The sequence below is a fragment of the Pholcus phalangioides genome, unplaced genomic scaffold, assembly GCF_987345545.1.
Source record: "Pholcus phalangioides strain wild (caught in Gottingen) unplaced genomic scaffold, Ppha-v1.0 ptg000031l_1, whole genome shotgun sequence".
NCBI classification, from domain to species: Eukaryota; Metazoa; Arthropoda; class Arachnida; order Araneae; family Pholcidae; genus Pholcus; species Pholcus phalangioides.
In genome coordinates this window covers 3210401-3233620 of record NW_028301621.1, presented here as the reverse complement: position 1 = coordinate 3233620, position 23220 = coordinate 3210401, and the positions used below count along the sequence as shown (strand labels likewise).

At 36.7% G+C, this 23220-nt stretch overlaps 1 protein-coding gene across 1 annotated transcript in view; it reads right to left on the bottom strand.

The window, feature by feature from the left end:
• Nucleotides 1-23220, bottom strand: part of LOC149067011 (structural maintenance of chromosomes protein 5-like) — a 254890-nt gene that overhangs the window by 3060 nt on the left and 228610 nt on the right. Inside the window, exons 23-24 of the mRNA XM_089252810.1 lie at nt 11924-12103; nt 7597-7686 (exon numbers count right to left, since the gene is read on the bottom strand). Of these exons, the coding sequence (XP_089108936.1) occupies nt 7597-7686; nt 11924-12103 (270 nt within the window). The remainder of the gene's footprint in view (nt 1-7596; nt 7687-11923; nt 12104-23220) is intronic.

Below are 23220 nucleotides of genomic sequence, written 5' to 3'. Positions count from 1 at the left end.
CTGGAGTGCTTACAAAGCGTGAAAAGCACGAATGGTTAGTCGCGAGTTTTTTTCCCAACATAGTAGTTTACAGTGTAATCAAACTATTTTCCAACAGAGACTTCTATTTTTTCAAGGTCACGAGATAGCACGACTACAGAAGATGGAACAGGGTGGTGCTGAAAAGTACAAAGAATAAAACACTCTCTTCTCAGAACGAATTGTTTCGCAGCAAGCAGGAACCAAAATCTTGGCGTCCTTTCCGAAATTCCGGGCATACTGGGGCAAATTTCGCTATTTTGGCTATTTGACGCACAAAAATATGGAAATACACTATTGGAGCAAGATGGCACAAGATGTTAATTTTGGCGAAGTGCTGCGCAGAGTTCCCACCGCTGAATAAATGTTTTTCCTTTCCTATTGCAGCAAATGGTTCAATGACACATGGTTCAACCCAGAACCATAACTAGGATTTTTACTTTCCAGGGCAAACATGAACGGGCACACAGTTGCCCCCCCTTTCCACCTCCCTCTAGTTACGGCCCTGATTCAACATTTAGGAAAGTTCGCTAACATGTTAATTTTCCTTTTCCATTAAACTTGCTGTTGTCACAGCCAATGAAGCTGTAAAAACCTGGAAGTGCATCAACTAATTCTGCTCTATGATAATATATCGGCTTGAGAGCAACAATTCGTTTTTTGGTTTAAACCCCAGTTATTATGTGAGATTTCATTTCCAAAAGTGGATATAGTCTTAATTCTAGTATGAATACACCTGTGTCCGGAGACAATATATGATGATAAATTAGTATCATGACAGGTTTTCAGGTAATTGGCATCCATGTGATTAGATTAACTGTTGTTTTAGATACATGATGTTTTTTCCATAATTCTACTGGATCAAGTGCTAATGCAAGTAATAAGCCCAACATTTGAAACTGGGATGGAACATGATTGGGAGAATCTAGACAAATCCAGGAGAATTCTATGACAAATTTTGAGGCGTTCAACACTGGTGTTGGAGAAAGATCTTTTGCTGAGGTCCCACCGATTAGTCATTGCAGTTCATCTGTATGTTGCCAAGAATGATAGTGGGCAAGTTGGTACTAAATTCTTGACAAGAAGCTACAGGCTTTGAGGAGGCACTCTTGCATCCATATCAGCTCAGGACACACTATGGTAGTGACTCAGTGAATGAGTTCAACGAGATTCCAGATACTGGATCCAACAAAACGAAGGTCTTAAGGGACCATCTTTACACCTGTAAAGTACAAAGTATAATAGTTCATAAGTACAAAGATATCAATGTCGCGGATCATTTTGCCCATCAGAATCTCAAGACATTGACATCCTTAAAAAATAGAAGACTGATAATAAATTGAGTTCTAATGTGAATCTGCTAGAGGTCGAAGAAGTCATCCTATTCTGGAGCTGATGGACTGGATCGTATGGTCATTGTGAAGTCTTCCAAAGGGCTTATATACAAGCAAACTGTATAAAACAGGGGTTAAGGATGAATCATTAAATTCCATTCACAGCCAGAGGCTCTTGAGATATAGATTCTGGCAAAACTTGATTCACAAGAGCATCTGAGATGGGCCGTACCAATACACTTACAGCCAGGGTGGGTCACAACCCAAGTTCGATTTGCTGGGGCCTCCTAGATGGGTTGTTCTAATCCTTGTACAGTCCTGTTATAAATACACTTATTGGGTTCACTTATTGGTATCACTCGTTCCTATAATTTCACAAAAAAAAAAACAGCTCCATGGGTTGCAAAGCTGATCTTGTTGTTTATCTTGGGTCATGGCTAAAAAAGGTAAGAACAATTAATGTAAAAGATAATGTGTGTGATGGTTCTTTTAAAAACCTCTTTTAAGGATAACGGATGTTTCTTTTATATAAATTTATCTATATACTAGCCATAATACCCGGTGCTGCCCGGGTTTTCTTCAATGAGGCTTTTTTGGATCACGTGATATCTCCCTCTCTTTTTCTTGAGGGACATACAAACCGTGTCCAAGTTAACCAATATGGCGACCTGCGCGAAATAAACAAATATAGATTCACACAGAAACGTAGAAATGAATATATATTTTTCTTTTTTTAAGGGGCGCTAGGTATTTCGATTCCCCTCCCCCCTCCCCGAACTTCAAGTTATCCATCTGTCTGTTCCAGCTTCCAAAAATTCTTAGTTAAAGCTGTGGAATTTTTTCGATGCACTTTTCACGGGCTCATAACTAATTTTAAAATACCCTAACCCACATGAATTTATGCAAATAAATATCAAAAGAGACAATATGGAGACATTAATTTTCATACTTGAGAAGATATAAATGAAATCAATGATATTGCTCGAATATCCAACTGAAAAGTATAGGTTTGGCTAATTACTTCATATTTAATCTCCTGGGCTTCGTATATCTGTAAGCGAACTGAATATTTCAAAAATCGAGAATTCAATACAATTTTTAAAATTATTGATGGGGCGGAAAATCCCACTAATTGCCACATTTCTACAGTAAAATCGACAATTTTAGCACTGATTTCTATGAGGATCACCCTTTTCCTGACTCTCAAAGCGATGCTGATGATGATTATGACATCTATTCAAAAAGCCTCATTACTGAGAGTATATTGAAAATGTGGCAAACCATTATAAAGGCATAAACTATTATACATATACTAACAGGATTAAAGAAGTGACAAACCATTGTAAAGGCATATACACGTCTGAAACGCATTGCTAGGGAACCACGGTAACCAAAGTAAACGTTCGGAAAGTGATTGTTGAGGTTAAAAACTATTGTTGCCCGACAGTTTTTGCTCATTTGGGGCACTTGCCCTGCTCTGACGAAATTTTAAAGTAGCCTATCGTTCAAGTCGGGTCCCATTTGGTATATATGCAAAATTTGGCGACGATCGATCTAAAATTGTAGATTTGTATAGAGAACACACAGACACACACACAGAAAATCAATTTTATATATATAGATATAAAATTGATTTTCTGTGTATGTGTGTATATTCTCTATACAAATCTACAATTTTAGATTGATCGTCACCAAATTTTGCATATATACCAAATGGGACCCGACTTGAACGATAGGCTACTTTAAAATTTCATCAGAGCAGGGCAAGTGCCCCAAATGAGCAAAAACTGTCGGGCAACAATAGTTTTTAACCTCAACAATCACTTTCTGAACGTTTACTTTGGTTACCGTAGCTCCCTAGCAATGCGTTTCAGATGTGTTTCATGCCTTTACAATGGTTTGTCACTTCTCTAATCCTGTTAGCATATGTATATGCCTTTATAATGGTAGGCCACATTTTCAATACTCACAGTAATGAGGAGTTTTGAAAAGACGTCATAATCATCATCAGTATCGCTTTGAGGGTCAGGAAAAGGGTGATCCTCATAAAAATCAGTGTTAAAATTGTCGATTTTACTGTAGAAATGCGGAAATTTGGTGGGGTTTTTTCTGTCACATCAATAATTTTAAAAATTGTATTAAATACTCGATTTTTGAAATATTGAGTTCGCTTAGAGATATACGAAGCCCAGAAAATTAAATATGAAGTAATTAGCCAGACCTACTGTAGAGTTGGATATCCAGGCAATAACATTAATTTCAACTTTTTATTTATATCTTCTCAAGCTCGAAAATCAATGTCTCCGTCTTTTGATATTCAACTGCATAAATTGATATAGTTTAGGTTGTTTTAAAATCAATTATAGGTCCGTAAAGTAAATCGAAGAAATTCCACAGCTTTAAGCATTTTTGGAGGCAGAAATAGGTAACTTGAAGTTCGGGAGGGGGATCGAAATACCTAGCGCCCCTTAAAAAGGGGAAAAAATATTCGTTTCTATGTTTCTTTAAATCTAGATTTGTTTATTTCATGAAGTTGCGCAGGAAGTCGCCATATTGGTCAACTTAGACACGATTTGCATGTCCCTCAAAGAAAGAGGGAGATATCATGTGATCCAAACAGCCTCATTGAAGAAAACCTGGGAAGCGCCGGGTATTATAGCTAGTATGTATAATAATTGTGACAACAATTATGCCATTAAAAGGCAGAAATATATTTGCACCCATTGTCAAGGCACTAAAAATTGTTGTAAATTGAGAGAGAAGAGCCAAGGAGACATTGTCCCACTTCCACTGAGACAGGTCACATATTTTTGACACTGGTCGAATTTGGAATATATCAAAGTTGTTCTATGAATGTTTTTTGCACACGGAACAGTTAACTTGTGATCAGAGTTCAGTTAACTCATCTACTCGAGTGGTTGCTTTTGCAGCTGTGTCAGCTGCTTCTTTTGAATATGAAAATTGCATTGAAAATACACGTAGTGATTGCATGTAAGGGCCGTTCAAGTATTACGTAAGCAAACTTTTAGCCATTTTTGACCCCCTTCCCCCCCCCCCTTGTCAGCAAAATTTAGTCATCAGTTCTGCACCTCTGAATCCTAATGCATATTGGTGGGATCAGATAGCTACACGGGTGGGGTGGGGGGACACATAGGGAAACTCCTGCCCCCTTTTCCCCACGATCAAAAATTTATTTTTTTAATGCAAAAAAAAAAGTTTTTAATTGAAATTTCGGAAGAAAATACCTTTATATGTTATTATAATCAATTTCTGTTAATTTCAATGCCATTTGAAGGCTATGAACTCAAAATTTATCTTCAATAAATTCATTGCAACCCACCCTCTAAGCCATATAATGATAAATCGCATAAAGGCCCTTGGACCAAATATGGCCCTGGGAGTTATCTGATGTGGCCTGCCCTCCTCAAACGTAATTTTGTAAAAATGAACTAAGCGGCGCATTTACAGATCGCTTAAGTGTCCCGCGGTATAATTCCAGAACATTTTTCAGATCACTTAAATGACCTGTGACACATTTAGAGATCCCTTCAGTGACATGTGACATAGTTTTAGAGCACTTAAGTGGCCCCCAGTGTGGTTTTACATCACTCAAGTTACCCGCGGGAGCATTCTCAGATTGTTTAAGTGTGTGTGTGATCCGTGGCATATAATTACGGATCACTTGAGTGCTGCGTGGCACAGTTCCAGAGCACTTAAGCGGCTCGGACACATTTCCAGATCACTTGGATGCGCGAAAAATTTAGAGATCACTAAAATGGCTCTGTAGGGCACTTATCAATAGGAAGAATGTTAGTTCAGGTGCCCAATAACAATCGAAAAGTTTTTCTCGTTTTTGGCTCACCGAGTAAGATGCCATTAAGAATATTTCATATTTTCATAAAGGGTGGTTGATGACATATAAGCATTATCCAAATCCCCCTCCCCCTCCCTTGTCATCAAAAGTCAGCAAATCGGGGACCCCCCCCCCCCCCCGCCCATCGATGATGACGTAATACTTGAACGGCCACTAATGTGTCAAAGTTACTAAGTTATACAAAGAATAAATACTTAATATATATATATATATATATATATATGATTGTAAAATAATTTTATACTCTTCACAGAATTACTTTGGACAATGTATGTGTATTTTTTTTCTTGTAAAATATATGATTTGAATAGAGCATACTATAAAAGCTGAAGGAAAATCTATGGAACTATCTGATATTCCTCAATTAACAATGAGATTTTTTTTGATCTTCAAAAATTTCTTCAACTGCTTATACATGTGTATTAATATAAACCATCTGCTGTATTTTTTTCATTAGGTGTTTAAAAAGTTCTTTTATGCCAAAAACGTAATGTTGATTTCTGTTATTATTAAATTATTCAACTAATCACTAACACTTAAAACGATACCCTTATTATGCATAACATTAGAATATAGCTAGTAATCAAAATATTAAATTATATGACTAAAATGTCCTTTAATTTAGCAGTGCTGATTGCATAATATATATATATATATATATGCAATGCTTAAGAAAAGCTCCTATAAGTTATTCTAAGGAAAAAAGTACGAACGACAACAACATTGGCAATAAGTTTTTGACTGTTTTAATACTAAGTTTCTGAGGTCAAAAACCTAACCCTGCCATCTCCTATCACACATATTTTGAATAAACAGTTCTATTTTGTTTAGTAAATTGAACACAGGTAATCAGTAGTTTAGATAAAATGAATCAAAATATTATATTTTATCTGCTCTAGACTGTCTCTGTTGAAAAATTCAAAATTGCAAATTATAATTAATATTTGTTCTAATTATAATAAATTAGTGTTTAAAAATAAAATGTAATATACACAAAAAAAAAGTTACTTATCATGTTATCAATATATTGTGTTCAAAATATTGTCCAAAAGCATCCATTTAGGTTTTTGACGGTTTTCAACAGTTTTTAATGGTTTAAACCAGTTTTTGATGCTTGTCATGTCAAAAACCCAACCCTGGTTGGAAATGATAAAGTCTATTTCTGAGCAGCAAAATATAGGATTTAGAGCAGTTTTACAGCAAGTATGTATGAATTGAAGAAACAAAATTGTTACAAATAGGGATGGGACGATTAGTGATTTGGCAGAATAACCGAATATTCAGCTAATGCTTTGGCTGAATATTAATTTTCTTAAAATTCATCACAATTATAAATAAAATTGATGTTTCTAATTGAAAATGAAATCATTAGTTATTTCAAATGATTGATATTGAATTTTAATTATGTAATTTATTATTTAATTATAAATATTAAAAACTGGTAATTGAATGATTGTTATTGCCATGATACAGACAATCAAATTTTACTATGATATATTGTATTTTAATATTATTACTTACAGAATCAATTTCTTTTTTCTCAACACTTGTTACAATTTTACATCTCATCAAGAAAATGTCTCCACCGTCATTAAAATTTACAACTTATTTTCTTATTTTTCTACTCTAGATGTTCTTTGACCCTTTTTCAGTAGCTCTATACATATCTTTACATCCTTCAGTTAGTGAATTTGGGTAATTTCATGCTCACTTTCACTTTATTGCAGTTGGAATCTATTTTAAGTTTCATGTTTTCCTTATCCTAGAAATTCACCCTGGCATAACCTTTTTCATAGGAAAGGAGAACACCACACAAAATAAAATACAGTAAAACCTTGTTAAGTCGTCACCCTAATAAGTCGTCATTTTCCTTCAGGCCCTTTGAGCTTTCACAGACAACAATGTTTGACGAGTAAACCCTTGTTTACTCGTCATTAATTTCGTTTAACTCATCACTGTAAAAAAGTTTGAGAAAGAGGAAGAGATTATTTTTAAGGTTCTCATTTAAAAAATAGCTTGTTAACAGCATTAATTTCCAAATAATAATTGAAAGGGTGCAAGAAGGGCAGTATATATTACACTTTTTCTATATTTTTTAGTGGAAAAAGATAAAATGTGATAAGACAAATTCAGTAACTCTGTTATAATGGAATGTACTACTTAAAAGTTGAGAAAAAGAAGAGCATATGCGATTTTCACAGTGATTACGATCTTGAAATGCCTTTGCCTTTAGTTTTTGAATTTTATGTAAAATTTTAAAAGCGCAACATACGCCTTTCTTCCCATTTAATTTTTGAATGAAGCAAAAAAAAAACTTATTATTTTCGTTCAGTACACACAAGGTATGCCTATATTTGAATTGTGATTTACCTTTGGTGTCAGTAAAAAATATTGCGCTGAATTCTCTGCACTGGAAGCAACAAATTCAAATATCTTTCTTTCGTTGATTGGGTCCATACCCTAGTTAAGGAAGAACAAAGACTACTATTTGTATAAGATAAATACAATAAGGAATCATATTCGCATGTTATCAAACAATTCTGCTTTACAAAGGAATATCTTTTTGAGCGAGTTATAGATGAGTAACTTTCCTCAAAATGGCTTGAAATGAGTTCAGAAAGCACTAGGCAGCTGTTTCAGGGCCTACTATAATGCCTTCTTCAGTGGAAGCAGCAGCAAGAAAAGAACTTAATCTCTTAAAGGACAGGCAATTCACTTATGCAAAAGTCGGAAGAAATTTTGATGCATGGTCAGATCGAGATCCAATAGTGTACATGAATAATGTATTCAGTAGGATTTTTTTGTGAGAGGAAGGTGCAGTTATGTGGAATCTCTTTATTGTATGCTACATAACAATGTAGTACCAGGTGTTACCTTCAAATTGTGGGGTTTGGTTTTATGACGTCATAAATCCAAAATAGCTGCCATATGTGACATTTATTTATCAAACTAAGAAAATCTCTTTCCAGCATGTTCATATGCATCATACAACTATAACTCCTTAAAATTTGCAATGCTTTTTTAAAGCTGAATACTCACACTCAGCCGAATATTTTTGTCTATAGATGGCATCACATTAATTCCAAATTTGTTGGGGGGGGGGGGAAGAAGCTTACTCAAAAGAGAAATTTTTGAGGGCAATTTTGGCGCGAGGATATTGCCATCACTGCATCTGATCAAGCAGGTCCAGATAAAAGACATAGGGCCTCAATATTTTCAAAATTTTTGGAAGTTATTCTTATGGCAACTGTCTTTGGACTTCACTAAGGAAGCAAAGGACTTCACAGAAACTGAAGAAATTTGTTTAAATATGGTGAGAAAGTGTTCTGTACAGATGAAACAATATTGTTTTGTTAATGTGTGATACTAAAGTTGCTGCAGAAAGGAAATCCACTGTGCTGCAGCACATCAGTAGTGTGTGTGTGTGTGTGTCTCTTGTGCACACACACACACACACACAGTTCAGTGCACTAGAGATTGTGGGAAAGACATTTGCATGGTGGAGCACACTTTAACACACAAGAGTACCTAATAATCTGAACTGTCTCTGGAGCAAATGGTAGCATACACATAACAGGAGCATAATGGTTGTTTTTCTCTTCCAATTCCCAACCAAAGGCTAATGGTGAAGGTAGATCTGGGTAAGGGTGGTAAGCATGGCACCATTCTATGTTAAAATAATGAACTCTATTAACATATGGTGTCAGTGATGCTCTTGTAGGTGGCAAGTTTTCTCCTTGGGCCTCTTTCTTTGTGACATCCACCACCTTAGTTCTCCGATGTCTGATATATCTGTACCAGGGATAGATTTGACTTTATGAACTTTTCTATCAAAAGTCTATTATATCTATATTCTATTATAATCAAGGAAATTTTCCAAGCTTCCAAGTTTGCTAAGAGGTTCAAGAATGTCATTTGCTTTAATGAAGACTTTCCAAAAAGAGGATTTTGCTTTCTTTGCCAATGTTCCAGTGGTGTCACTTCCAGACAATGAATGCAGTCCTAGTAATACTGAGGTTTTCTTTGGGCTCAGGGAATCAATTACTTTTTTTGACTGGCCATTCTTCGATTTTGACCAACTCTAATCAGAAACATAGTGTCCAGTGGAAAGACCTTGGACCACCACAAAGCAAAGACCAATACATCTGTATCAGGTGAAAAAATATGAATCTGTGTGGCACTACCATGACAGGAAAACATGGTCTGCACATTATTTTCATTTTTGTCTCCTCATGATCGTTTTTGAGTTCGCCTGTTACAACACCAATTGAAGACTTGGCTCTGTTTGTTTCCCGTAGAAAATTCCACACAGTCGCACCTTCCCTTCACAAAAATTCCCATGTGGAATAGGTAATTATGCATTATACTCCGATGACTAAGGGCCATTCAAGTATTACATCAGCAGATTTTTAGCCATTTTTGACACACTTTATTTGTCCCTCCTCCATAAGCTTTTTGTACTCCCTTGAAAGATCTATCCTGCGTGTGCCCCTGATTTTGATTGCCCTTCGATATTATACATAGTGAGTCTGACCACCACTGTCTGACACTGCAATAGTGAACTTTGCCATGTTTGCACGGTATGATTGCTCAAATGATTATAGATAATTTGATCATTTTTGTCGCACCACGGTCATATTCTGCACACGAGGGCTAATTAGACTGGGACCTACAATTTATTGCTGATTCCGAACGGCAGGCTAGGTTTTATACTCACAGAGAGCTTGGTGAGCTAACCCCTCAATGGGGACTCCCTGTGGTAGCAATTTTTTTTTGTGGTCATATCGCCGATTTTTGTTGTACCCCTGTGTCAGGAAAGTTTTCTGACAAGGACGAACTGGGTATCGAACTCGTGACACCTCTAAACATCCTTTGGTACTTTAGGCGAGTATCTTACCAACCCGGGCTACCGTGCCCCCTCAAATGATTATAGACTGAACACACTATATTTTTAGCTTGTTATTCAAGAGTATTAATTAGTGGTTGGTTCAAGCATTAATTAGTGGAGTGGCATACATTGCTGGTGCTAGTTGGTGCAAAGTATCGAGAATTCAGAAATGTTTTCTGAATTCCAGAGATGTTAATCAATCAATGGAAAAATGATTTACTTAAACAACTATTTGAATAATTTGGATTAAGATTTGGATGGAATAAAGTAATTCCTTTTTATTTTGCTATCACTGCAATTGATGGATTTATTGCCGATGTGTCTGATCTTGACTAGCCAATGATTACCAATTTTTTTCCCGAGTGCAAGGTGAGCCCACATGTGTGGTCAAGTATTAAATAAATACACCAAACTTTTGCTTCTTTTTTAATATCCCACCTACGCACAAATCAGTTGCAACCACAGCTTTTATTTCCATCAAAAAAGAAAGTTATTTTCATGACTAGCAGTTTCCTTTCTTGTCTTGTTAATCATTGCATCTTGCTTTTTTGTCCACATCATATAATAGACAGTACAAAGAGGGGGAAACAAGGGTGGTGATCTGCTATTCACAGAAAATTGCATCAATAGCATTAGAGAAAGGACGAATATAGCCAGCCTTCCCCAGATCACCATGTACACCCTCGATGAACCACTCTTCCTCCATTGGAAGAGCATGTATCCACTTATGTAAGAATGTATGAGAGTCCAGAAAAATCACTCACGGACAACACATGAGATGTGTGGAGTGGAAACAAAACAGTTTAGCCCAACTGTGTGTGCTGCCAAACTTTGTCAGGAGTGCCGGTCTTCAGAAAGGTTTTTCGAGATTTTTTGTTGTATTGCCCTGGGGAGCTACGGATAAGCGCTAGTTAGGGCAAGGGACACCCTGAGTGGAAAAAGTATGAGAACCCCTAGTTTAGCCAGGCGTGTGAAAAGTGTTTCAACCCTGAGGGTGCTTGTCTTGAGTTTCATGATTGAAATTTTGATTTTTTTCATCAATTCTGGGGGTGCTAGGATCCATTCTACAGATTTCTGTGAGTCTTCGACCACCTACAGCACCTCCAGCTCTGATGCCACTGGATTTTGCTGACACCCGCCCTACCTTCATAAGTAAGACAGGATGTGGGAGTGGTCTACAGAGGTCTTATAAAGGTTTAATGGTCTACTTATAGGTCTATTACTACTAGGTCTACTATTAGGTCTACTTATCTATAGGAATGTTAGTGCAGGTGTTCACAAACTAAGAAAAGGTTTTTATTGTTTTTGGTATTCCTAAAAAAGATGGGAAAAAATGCCATTAAGAATATTTCATATTTTCATAGAGGGTGGTAGAGGATGCAAGCATCCTTCGACCCCCCCCCTCCCCCAGCGGATGCTGACACAATACTTGAAGAACAGTGTTTTCTGTAACTCCATATTATCATCATTACTCCAGAAGAAGCCTTCAGTAGAGTCCTGACAGCTGTTGTTTTTTTTTGCAACTCATTTTGAAACACTGAGTCAATCAAACAGGAATTTATTCATGTACATATGCATAAGTTATGATGAAGAAAACAACCAATCAGAAAACAAACTGCTTGTAACTAGCCAAGTCATTCAGAGGAATAAATAGGTCCTGAAAAATTTAATTTGGCCAAATTAGTGATAAAAAATTTCAATTAACTTTCTACTTTGTGCCAGATCTAGCAAATTTATAAGTACAGTCAACTTTCATACTAGCAAATAATTTAAAAAAAAAAATGTACATATGATGATACATATTATTACCTGGTTAATTTCATCCACACAACGAAATGGTACTTCAACGAGTTCTTGAAGTGACAAGATGAAAATGATAGTTGCCACACTACATTCTCCTCCACTATGATGAGCTTGTGAAAGTTCTCGCAGGGGTGCTGTATCTCTGTACTTTACAAATAAGCTAAGTCCATACTCTGCAAAATCATCCTTAGCATTTTGGAAATGAAAAAAATGTTATCAGTGATGAAACACCACAATCACATGAAGCATTGGAACAAGTTTTTTGGCTCTCATAATCAACAGGGTTTTTTTCCTGACATTTTACACACTTGCATTGCACCTATAATTGTGTACACAAATAAATAACCAGATATTGAGATATATGTCTGTATAGTATATGAAGAAGCTTTCACGAATAAGGAATGGGAAATATTTTTCTTCCACAGAATTTTCTTTGGAATTTTCAAAATAACTTATTTATGATGGAACCTTGTTTATTTGATTCTTTCCTTTGCACGATGTTAGTTTCGGCCGTGATTACTCTCTACACTTTTAAATGTGAAATATTTCATTTATGCACTGCACTATTTCAATTACACAACTTTTTCAATTAGAATCGAATCCCAAATTTTGGGGAAAGTATCATTTCTCTCAATGGAGAATCAATTTTTTTTATACAGGCAGCTTAAATTAGGTAACTAAAATCTCTCCTGTTTTATGGAGATTGTAGCATCAAAACTGTTCATTTGGGGGGGGGGGGGACAAGTTTAAATAATTTGTGAATATATAATGATTCATTATCAGAATTTCAAACCCATCAGACAGTATCAATAATCAGATTTCAAATAAGAACATTTTCAGTTTGATGACTTTTTAATGAATGAGATTTACATTCATCATGAAAATCTGATGTCTCATTGGATGACAAGTTACCTTCAAGTGGCTTTATGGTTCATGTGACTGACTCCTCTCTTGCGGGCAAATGAAGCAACATGTAAGTTGGCTTAAAAACAACACAATATTTCACATAACAGTCCATACCATACTTAACCCTTTAAAAGGGATATCAAAAATTGGTAAACCTTATTTAAAATGCCATATAATTTTTTACCCTTACAGCGGCAATCCCGAGATATCTCATCAAACTTGATCTGCTTTATTTGGTCATCTCGAAACATCTCAGGTTATTAACACATTTTTATTTCCAATGCGGCAGTCATAATGTGTATCAGAAAAATTTTAAACCACTTAAAGGGTTAATGAAGTAGGCTTTCTTCTAATTTTTAGCAGGTACAAAGGGAGGGGTATAGGAAAAAGTGTTTTATTGAGAAACAAACTTCACAAAATGTTTGGCCTCGCCAATGCTAAAATAAGGGGGCCGTTCAAGTATTACACCAGCAAATTTTTAGCCATTTTTGACCCCCCCCCCCGCCAGCAAAATTTCATCATACCTGCCCCCTACCTCCTAATACATATTGGTGTTAATGGATCAGAGATGTACGCAGGGGCATAGGGACCCCCCCTCCCCGCCAGACAATCAAAAACATAGTTTTTTAATGCAAAAATATTTTTTAAAAATTGAAGTTTCAAAAGAAAATATCTTTAAATGTTATTATAATCAATTTCTGTTGGTTTCAATGCTACTTGAAGGCTAAGAACTCAAATTTATGTTTGAGAAATTCATTGCAACCCACCTTCTAAGCCTGATATGGTAAACCCTTGGCCTATGGACCAAATGTGGCCTGACCCCCCCCCCCCAAACCTAATTTTGTAAAAATGAACTAAGCGGCACATTTACAAATTGCTTAGGTGACACATGGCACAATTCCAGAGCATTTAAAAGGTCCATGGCACATTTTTCGATCACTCAAGTAGACACATGGCGCATTCACAGATCAATTAAGTGACCCACAACAAAGTTCCAGAACACTTGAGCAATCCGTGGCACATTTAGGTATCCCTTGAGTGACATATGATACTCTAGCTAAGTGTGTGGCACATATAGGCAGCACCTCTTAATTTACATATTTATTATCATAAATCATTGGGCCAGATCTTATTGTGGAAGCTCCTATTCAACTGAGTTCCGAGCAGAAGCCCTGCCCGGGAGCAATGATAATATGGCTCTTGCCATAATGGAGATGATGATGGCTCCAGCATGGGAGTGATAATATGGCTCCTGCCCGGGAGCAATGATAATATAGCTCCTGCCATAATGGAGATGATGATGGCTCCTGCCTGGGAGCGGGCTGAGATAATTCTCATCAGATACGATTCTATTTTTGTTTTTCACTCTATAAATTCATATTAGAGGGGGCCTGTGAAGAGTCTGAACTGGGGGCCCACCAAAGATCTCAGCCTTGGGCCCTACTGCAGGATGTGGGGCTATAGGTCAACATGCCATGCCCGGTTGAACTCATGGTTGGGATTCATGAGGTTGGAGCCCTCTCAACCTATTGGGAGGCCATATTCACGAAATGATAGCTTTGATTATAACCATCGCCAGAGGAAAAGCACCCGCAGAAGAACTGACATATGGCTTCAACTGAAATAATCATGATGCTAATCATTGAATCACAGGATGCTCATCTGAGCTGTTGGTGAATATCCCCTGAGTATAAAATCAAGCACCTATCTTCAATGGTTTAAGTGAGCACTATGAACCCCTATAAGGGTAGGGCTGGCAGGGCTCTAGCACGAGGGCCTGGGACAAATCTCATTGTTTTTCTTTCTTTTTTTACACAAAAAATTTACTAGAGAAGAGGCTCCCACCAAAGATCTGTCTTGGGGGAGGGGGGGGGGGAGGATGAGCACCAAGATGCCTGCAGTAAAAAAAAAATTCTTACATGAAATGTGCTCTTTAATTTTTTTTCCCTAGATATGGGACACGTTGCCTTTTATTACACCTGCATAGACCTGTTTCTTTGCTCACAGAATTACAATATCTGTGCGGAATGATAAAATAACATGCTGCTTTATACAATATTGGGAATTTTTTGTGCGCAGCAAAAAAACTGTATATGGAAACACTCTCAGACTCTAAACTGTCATATTTTGAAAACTTATTCACCATGAAAAAATGGCGCTTTTCCTAGGCACTTTTGACCATAACCAATAAAAGGGTAAAAATAAAATTTCATCGGCAAAAATATGACTTCCAGAAAATATTGAAGACAATTATACATACACTTGTCTCAAAACCTTATAATGATGTAACACAAGCTTATGACAAACAAAAAAAATCATCACACCATTACACACTTGTTTTCGTGAAACACTCAAAATTTCTGATATTTCAAGTACTAAATTTCATCTTTTATAACTACTTAGATCCTACGGTAGTCCTTGAAATATCCTGCCAACAAATCAAAGGTCTAAATTTTTTTGTTGATTTTTACTTATGACCTTGCCTTAAGGACCATATTGGCCAGCCTCAGCATGAGTAGGAGGGGGAGGGGGGAGGTTAAAAAATAGTTATTGTGTGATGTCTCACCATTCCTTCTTTTATTTTTCTAACAGTAATAGCATTACACAGTTTCTTTTCAGCAGAGGCAATGGGCTGGCACCCCTCTCAAATATCATTAAAAAATACCCCACAGCAATCATTCTTTATTAGACTGTCTGACCCCCAACAGACCACTCAGTGTCCGGCTGAGGATAGCTTTGTGCAATGATTAGGCTATATTGATGATAGCCAATGAATGGGCTATATTGATGATAGCCAATGAATAGGCTATATTGATGATAGCCAATGAATAGGCTATATTGATGATAGCCAATGAATAGGCTATATTGATGATAGCCAATGAATAGGCTATCTGCCTGTAATTGCTTTAAAACATTTTTTTTTTAAACTTTCATCTTTTGCCCTTCTGATTTGAAACCAAGAGATCTGAAACAACAGGATCGTTGGCTGTTTGTCCTGGAAGACGAAGAAAATGTGTTTCTATAGATGCAGTGTAGTAGGTTTCGCTTCAGGTGGAAGAGGACAGAGCTTTGAATTCTCGTGGTAGTGTGTGTGACTCTAGTGTCAGATGTGTAGCACAAGTGTTAGATAGGCCATATTGAACTGTCCATAAGATCATGCGGAATATCCTCCGAAATTATCCGTACAAACTTTCACTTGTGCAGTTGTTGCTTCCACATGATTATGACAATCTGTAACGTGACTACTACTAAACCATACATGTACCTCGTCCATATTCCTCTGAACATCTAATGAATTGGTACATGTTGGGATATGTGTGTCCATGTTGTGAATCTAACGTGAAGCTTGTTTCTGTGTAATGCTTCTGTGTATAGTGCTGCCATTTGCCATGTATTTTTTGAACTATGAGTGAAGTGTAATGTTTGAAGATTTTACTGTTGTAGGCCTGTTGCTCTCTGCAGTGAGACATTTTAATGGGGCGATCGGCTTGGATTAACACCTTGAAGTTGGGAACCACAGAAAACCAACTTCAGCCGACCACCATGGTGGGGTTCGAACCCAGGACTTTGCGAGCCCGTCACCAGGGGCGGTCTTAGGGCAGTGCGACCGGTGCAATTGCACCGGGCAAAAAATAATGAGGGGCGCCGAAACGAGGTAGAAAAATTAGATTCATATAAATGGAAATCTTAAAGGTATTTAAAAAAGAAAAATTATTGTACAAAATATAAATGGAAACCAACAGCGAGGGAAAAAAGTTCAAGGTTTTGAGTAGTATATGCTGTATAAAGAAGATTTTTTTAAAAGAAAGAAGAATCTGAGCAGTGCACATGGGGGGGGGGGGAGGCGGCGTTCAACTATTCCAGCGTCTACTGTATACCAATTTCGGTGAAGATAAGAATACACAACACTCGTTTTTTCTTCAAGCCCCTCCCGGAGATACTGGACAGTTTGCTTCCTCTTTTGTTGTCCCTGTACTCATGGAAAAAATAAAAGAGAATTGGAGTCATATCCCTCCATCACCCCATTTTCCCGCTAACAAGAAAGAGTCTCCCCCTCCTCAATGGTTTCCTGTGTTGCAAAGAGTCGAGAAAGTTGTGGGTTTTTTTCCCTTTCGAGAGTGATTTTTTTTTTTTTGAGGTAATGGTCCAGCCTGGAAAAAAGTTCCCCCAATTACGCAATCCAATTGTGAACACAGTATCTTTTTCAAATATTGACTTAAGAAATATTTTTTAAAAATGAATGAGAATAAAAACAATTATTTGTAGGCCCTGTTTGAATAGAGGGATCTTGCGCTGTGCGCCGTTTTTCTACCCGTCTCACAAGAAAAAATTAGAAAAAAAATGTCTCATGTTAGGAAATCATGCACTTTTGCGTCGCAAATTACTTAGGACTCCTGGTATGTCTCCAGGCTTACCAGACTTTCTTAGTGGATCAGGACATGTACATGGACAGAAAAATTATAACATACCAGATACCACACATTCACAACTGAACACCCTTTGGAGTTTCATAGACCTAAGTTCCAGGTACCCAGGCCCATAATTAATCTGGTGGGTAAGCAGGGCCGCAACTAGGAAGGAAAGTTAACTCTGTCGCCCGGGGCCAGGTTTCATTTTAGCGCCCCACTCAATATAATTTTTAACAGAAAAAAGTGTGACTCAGGGCCCTTAGTTGTCCATCGCTCAGGGTGCCAAACGCCCCTGCTCTCACTTGATTGCGGCCCTGTGCGTAAGTTGTGGTAATACCGGGCCTCAAAAATTAAATTCCTCTCTTTTCTTTCAAGAAACTGATGAGGTATTTTTGTTAAAAAAATTTTAACAGCTGTGTGTGGAAACCAGATTCCAAATTAATAACCCCTTCCCAATTCCGTTTATAAACAAAGGAAGAAGTTTGAAGTGAAGAATAGCGCTTTATAAGATAGTTGTTTCCAAAACTATGCTCCGCTGCATTATTCTGCGCTTAAGTAAGCTGGGAGGGGTGTATACGATACGTCTCACCAAATAGATTTATTAATTTAATTGTGTGACGATTTATTAAAACGTGTATTTTCCCTCCATGTAATGCATATTGCCTTGAAATTAATCAAGCTGCACTGTAGTTGTTTGGTAGGCTTATGTTGTGAATTGAGGTACCATGGTAAACTTTTTCATACTTTTCACAAAGGGCACCGCGAACCAAAAAAAAAATTGGGAACTGGGGTTATTTTTATGGCTGTGTTTTAGGAAAAGGAAACACGTAATAGATAAACCATAAAGATAATATCTGAAAGAAATGCAGGATTGGGTGGTCTTTTATTGCCATTAGAAGGAGATGTAAAACAGTTGAAAGTTACAATCAGCCCAGCTTTGTATAAAGGGCCATAGATTGAACTCCCTTTTCAATACCCATCATGTTGAGGGCTGTGCAAAAGTCAGTAATAAAAGTTATTTTCCCTTCAAACATGAGGGGGAGGTTGGTAACCATCGGTTTAGAACAAATACTATAGGGAGCTAGATACAGCTATGTTGGAAGGCAGGAATCGAAAACGATTGCAGTGTCCCATTTTTTATGACTTTCAAGTGGGGTTGGGCTATTGTTCGCTGTTCAAATGCCAAAAAAAGTGTTACGTATCCCATCGTAAGAGACTAATTTCTCTACTATAGGCACTTTAAATTCATAAGGGGGGGGGGAGGAGATACACTTTCGAGGGGATGTTTTGCGACATCCCTGTTGGAGTGGTCAGCCAATGATTTTTTAAGCATCGTGGTAAACACAAATCACGCAGTTCAAATTCTTGACCAAGACTTGGGATTGCTTGAAAAAAAATATGTCAACCGCCTTTTTTCAGGAGGGGCCTAATTGTTCAACATGAATTCGATGGATTTGAAAATCTGGTGCTCAATGATCGTAGTGAAATTTTCAATTTTATCGTTGTTATATCAGTTTTCTATGAGTTATAAGCTTTTTTTAGCATCTTTTAAAAAAAATGATTGGACCTTTACAATTAGACCAGAAACAATGGTCCAATGCATTTGACCAGACTAGATAGTCCCACGATTAAGTTAACGCGGAACCTTTGATGTCTACAAGACTTTTCTTCGGAAACCAAAAATCGCCTGATATCACTCTAATATACTAGATGATTTTTGTATCAACATCAATGAAAAATTTTACAGCTTATGACATTCTGGAACTCTAGAGAAGCTCTCACGGAGACCTTATTGGAAACTAACAGACGTCTGAAAAAAGATGTGTCCATTTTTTGTTTTTTATCTTCCCTTGATGTGAGTCCTGAATAAGAATTAAACTAAACTACCGTATTTTCTTGTGTATAATCCGCAGATGCGAATTTCGCTAGTTTGAGGATGGAAAAAGTACAGTGAAGTTCGTAGCAGGGCGTATATCCCCCAGGAAAAAAAATTACATTCACCAATTTAATCTTGAGGTATAGAAGGGGTTGTTTGTATCGTTTTTGCAAAAAACAAAGATGTCGATTTTTCTATTTATACGCCATAGATAAATCTTTAAATTAATTTAAGAAATATTTACTTCAATTCAAACTTCTAAGAAAAATATTCGGCAGATACAAACGTAGCGGTATATAGTGTCCTCAATAAGAAATGAATTTTTAAACGTATATAAAAAATAAATCCACATATAATATACGCAGAAAAATACAGTAAGTTTATACTATGATTTCCATGGAAAACAGAAAATAAAGTAGTACCTCACATATTTGAAACAAAAGAATGAGAGTGGCAAATTGACACGTTTAAAAAGAAATATGATAAACATGTTGGGGTAAATCGAGAAGCTATCCATTCTTAGAATAAGACAACCAAAAGTATTCTTTATGAGCATTGTATAATATTTTATCATGTGTATATATTGTTTATAATTTTTGTTAATTGCACTTATAATTGGGTTGCTGTATTTTTGAAATATATGACATCCATATTTTTATGGGCATCTTTTTCTCAGCCACCTCATTGGGCATTTTGCCTGTTGTGGCGTTGTATTTATATAAATCCGTTTCGAACAAGATAAATTTCAGATATAAGTATCTTTGTAGAGGTGAAATGAGGTACTTTAAAGCTGATAAAATTCATAATAAAATAGTGTGGTAAAATAACTTTATTTGGAGTCCTCCAGAGAGTATATACAGTTTTTTCAGCTTTTGTGCATCGGTGGAGTGTTCTTCAGAAACATGTAAAAACACTCACTGTTAAACCTCTGAGTGAAACGCGATGGGAGAGTCGCATTGACAGCGTCAAAGCTGTCAGATTTCAGACGAAAGAGGTATATCAGGTGCTGATGGAGATATCGGAAATATCTGATCCAGGTATGTGGCATGAAGCCTGCTGTCTAGCCGAACAACTTTCAGATTTCCAATTTTTAGTTTCGTTTTGCGTATGGTATGATATACTGTTTAAAATACACGGCATAAGCATAGGCGTAAACTTATTGAAAATGTTATGGGGGCTCACGCGTTTATACGACGCGTCGTATAAATGCGAAAGCAGTACTGCTAAACGAACTTTTTCCGAAAATTACCCCCCCCCCCACCACCTTTTTCTTACAGACGTTTCCGAAAAAAAAATTTGTGAAAATCTGTCGTTTCGATTCAAAATCTTATGCTTGAGAAGAAATATACTTATAATACTATCATAACATTACTGTTGCTCAAGCAATTCTTCAATTCAATAAGTCTCAAGCAATTTTACGGTATTCATTTCAAGATTTAACCGAAAAAAAAGTGTTATTTAAACGTTATGTAAAACGTCCTTTACTTGGCAGAGAACACCGTTACAAAATTATCGAATGTGGGGGCGACAAAAATCCCAGTTACAGCCCTGGCTATCAGCATACCGTAGCCCGTTCAATAATTATTTCAGTACCTGTCAAAAGCCATTGAACACAGGGCCACAACTAGGGAGGAGCAGGCGGGTCTCGTGCCCCGGGCGCTAGACCGGATGGGGTGTAAATTTCATTCTAAAACCTCTCCTTCAACATTACAAGGGGGGCGTCAAAATGCGCGCTTGCCCCGGGTAACCAAGCATCTAGTTGCAGCCCTGATTGAACCAGTCAATCATCTTAAATTTTATTACTTTTTCAGTAAAAAATATACATGAGAAACTACAGTCGATCCCGCTTAGTTTTTCCGCTTACAACGTTTCTTCATGATGGGTTTTTGAAAACCGTAAAACACTGTATTTTAGTGACACGTTTTCACCAATTGAAAAATTATGTGATTCGATTGATAGAAAAGGTGTTATCCAAAGACTTGGGAGTTCGAATCGAAGTGAAAACGTCGATTAATTGAAGTGTATACAGGCAGGGCCCTGGGTAAAGCAGGAATTAGGAGGCTCTTGCGACAAGAGTCAAAGATGTTAATTGGTCAGTGAATGTATGTTGTTTGAATTTCGGGGGCTCAAAGTTATAAAGGCTTCATTTGCCCATGAAGAAATTAGGCCCTGTATACAGGAATAATGTATAGAAATGTATAGAAACTGAAGCAAAACCTCGTACAAATAAGTAAGGTCAGAAACGTAATAGGGAGATATATACAAAGGGTTCCATTACATTTTCCTAAATACAGTAAAATCTCCACAAATGATCACCTGTACTCAAACACAAATATGCATCAGTGGCCGCCTCTATTCGGCGTAAAATTTCTATGGTGGAGCCCCGTACGCTCTCCTCTTATATTCATTTATTGAATTTACTGATTTACTTTCTTCGAGTGGGTGCGGAGCCCCCGGGAAGTGTACACGGAGCACCGGTTGAGAACCGCTGCTTCAGTGAAAAGTTTCCCAAACTTTTCGTGTTCCATAGCTCTTCTTTAAAAAAAATTTCTTTCTCATTTCTCCCAACTCAAGCCCACCCATAGGATCCTATACTAAACCCATAGCTTCTATCGACCCTTTGGACAATTGCATCGACCCCTTCCCCCAGGGGTCGATATTTCACACTTTGGAAAGCACAGCTTCAGTGGCCATTCTTGGTTATTATACAACTTCATTTAATGAAAGGTCACGGGAAATTTACCTTTTTATTTTTGATTTATTCATTTTTTTTTTTTTTTTTTGCACTATTTATAAATTTGTTATGATTAGTCCTGTTCGTTGCATTTATATAAATTAACCTCTTTTTAGCATTAATGTGTGTATAAATGTATGTAATTGAAGAATTTTCAGAATAAGTGCAAATTTTCAAGTTGTGCGGAAGATTAATTAAATTTTTGTAATTTTTCAAATTAATATTGCTCATAAATACAATAAAAGTTCGTTATAACAACAGCTCACAACCACAAGGAAAGTTTTCGCTGTAACGTAGTTCTCATTATAAACGAATTTTCACGTTTCGCTCTGTAAGAACATAAAATTATTGAAAATTGCTGCTTTATCTGCATTGGGACGTCTTTGAGATCATTTCGTTCTAATATTAACGATTGAACGGAACTCTAGTCATGTGAAATTGATTTTTGATCTCAAATCAGTTGATTCTCTAAGAGTATAAGACGTTTTCCATAGAATTTCGTATCATCAAAGCGGTTTAGATGACCAACTGAACAATTAAAAGTCTGAACTTATTACATTCATGCTCACTTCCATGGATTTATGGATCAGGAAAATCGTCTATCGAATCGGAAATTCGACATTTTCAAATAGTTTGGTTGCTCAACTCCAAGGACCTTCTAGCTACAATGGACCATACCCGAAGCCCGGGTGCTTTATTTGCTTGTCATTTCTTTTTTTTCAAGTAAAAAGAAGTAAAATCTCAGGAGAAAAATCCGCCTATTTTTGACATTATTCATGTTTTGTTACTTGTGTGCACGTGTAGTTTGCTTCTTTTTCGAGCAACTTTTTCTTTCTATTAGTGAGCAGCTACGGTACTAATAACTAGAAATTCCTAAATAAAATACATGTAGAAATCATTTGCATGAGAATGTTTTTGCAAATGAATATGCACCGAGATAAATAGAAAAGATGCATTTAAAAACGCATTTGCGTTTTTTGCTTGGTTATTTGTTCTTTAGCACATATTTTCTCAGTTTTAGTTCATATTTAGCCATTTTTTTTAAGTGGAAAATTCGGGCTCTAATTACAGGCGAATCCCGTTTCAACGAATACCGTTACAGCGAAAATATCGTTTTAACGAATGGTTTTCTAATCCCTCTAATAAGTATACATAGGAACAATGCAAACAATCTGAAATTTCTTTATAACGAAGTGTTTTCTCCGGTTTCTTGGACTTCGTTATAACAGGATATTCGACTGTATAACAATCATTTAATGTATTGTTACCAAAGTGAATGGGACAAGGGCGTAGCCAGAAATTTCGTTCGGCAGGGGGGACCAAAGTGATAGAACAATAGATTTGGTCATCTTTTTCCCTTTTTTCAGTCATTTTCTCA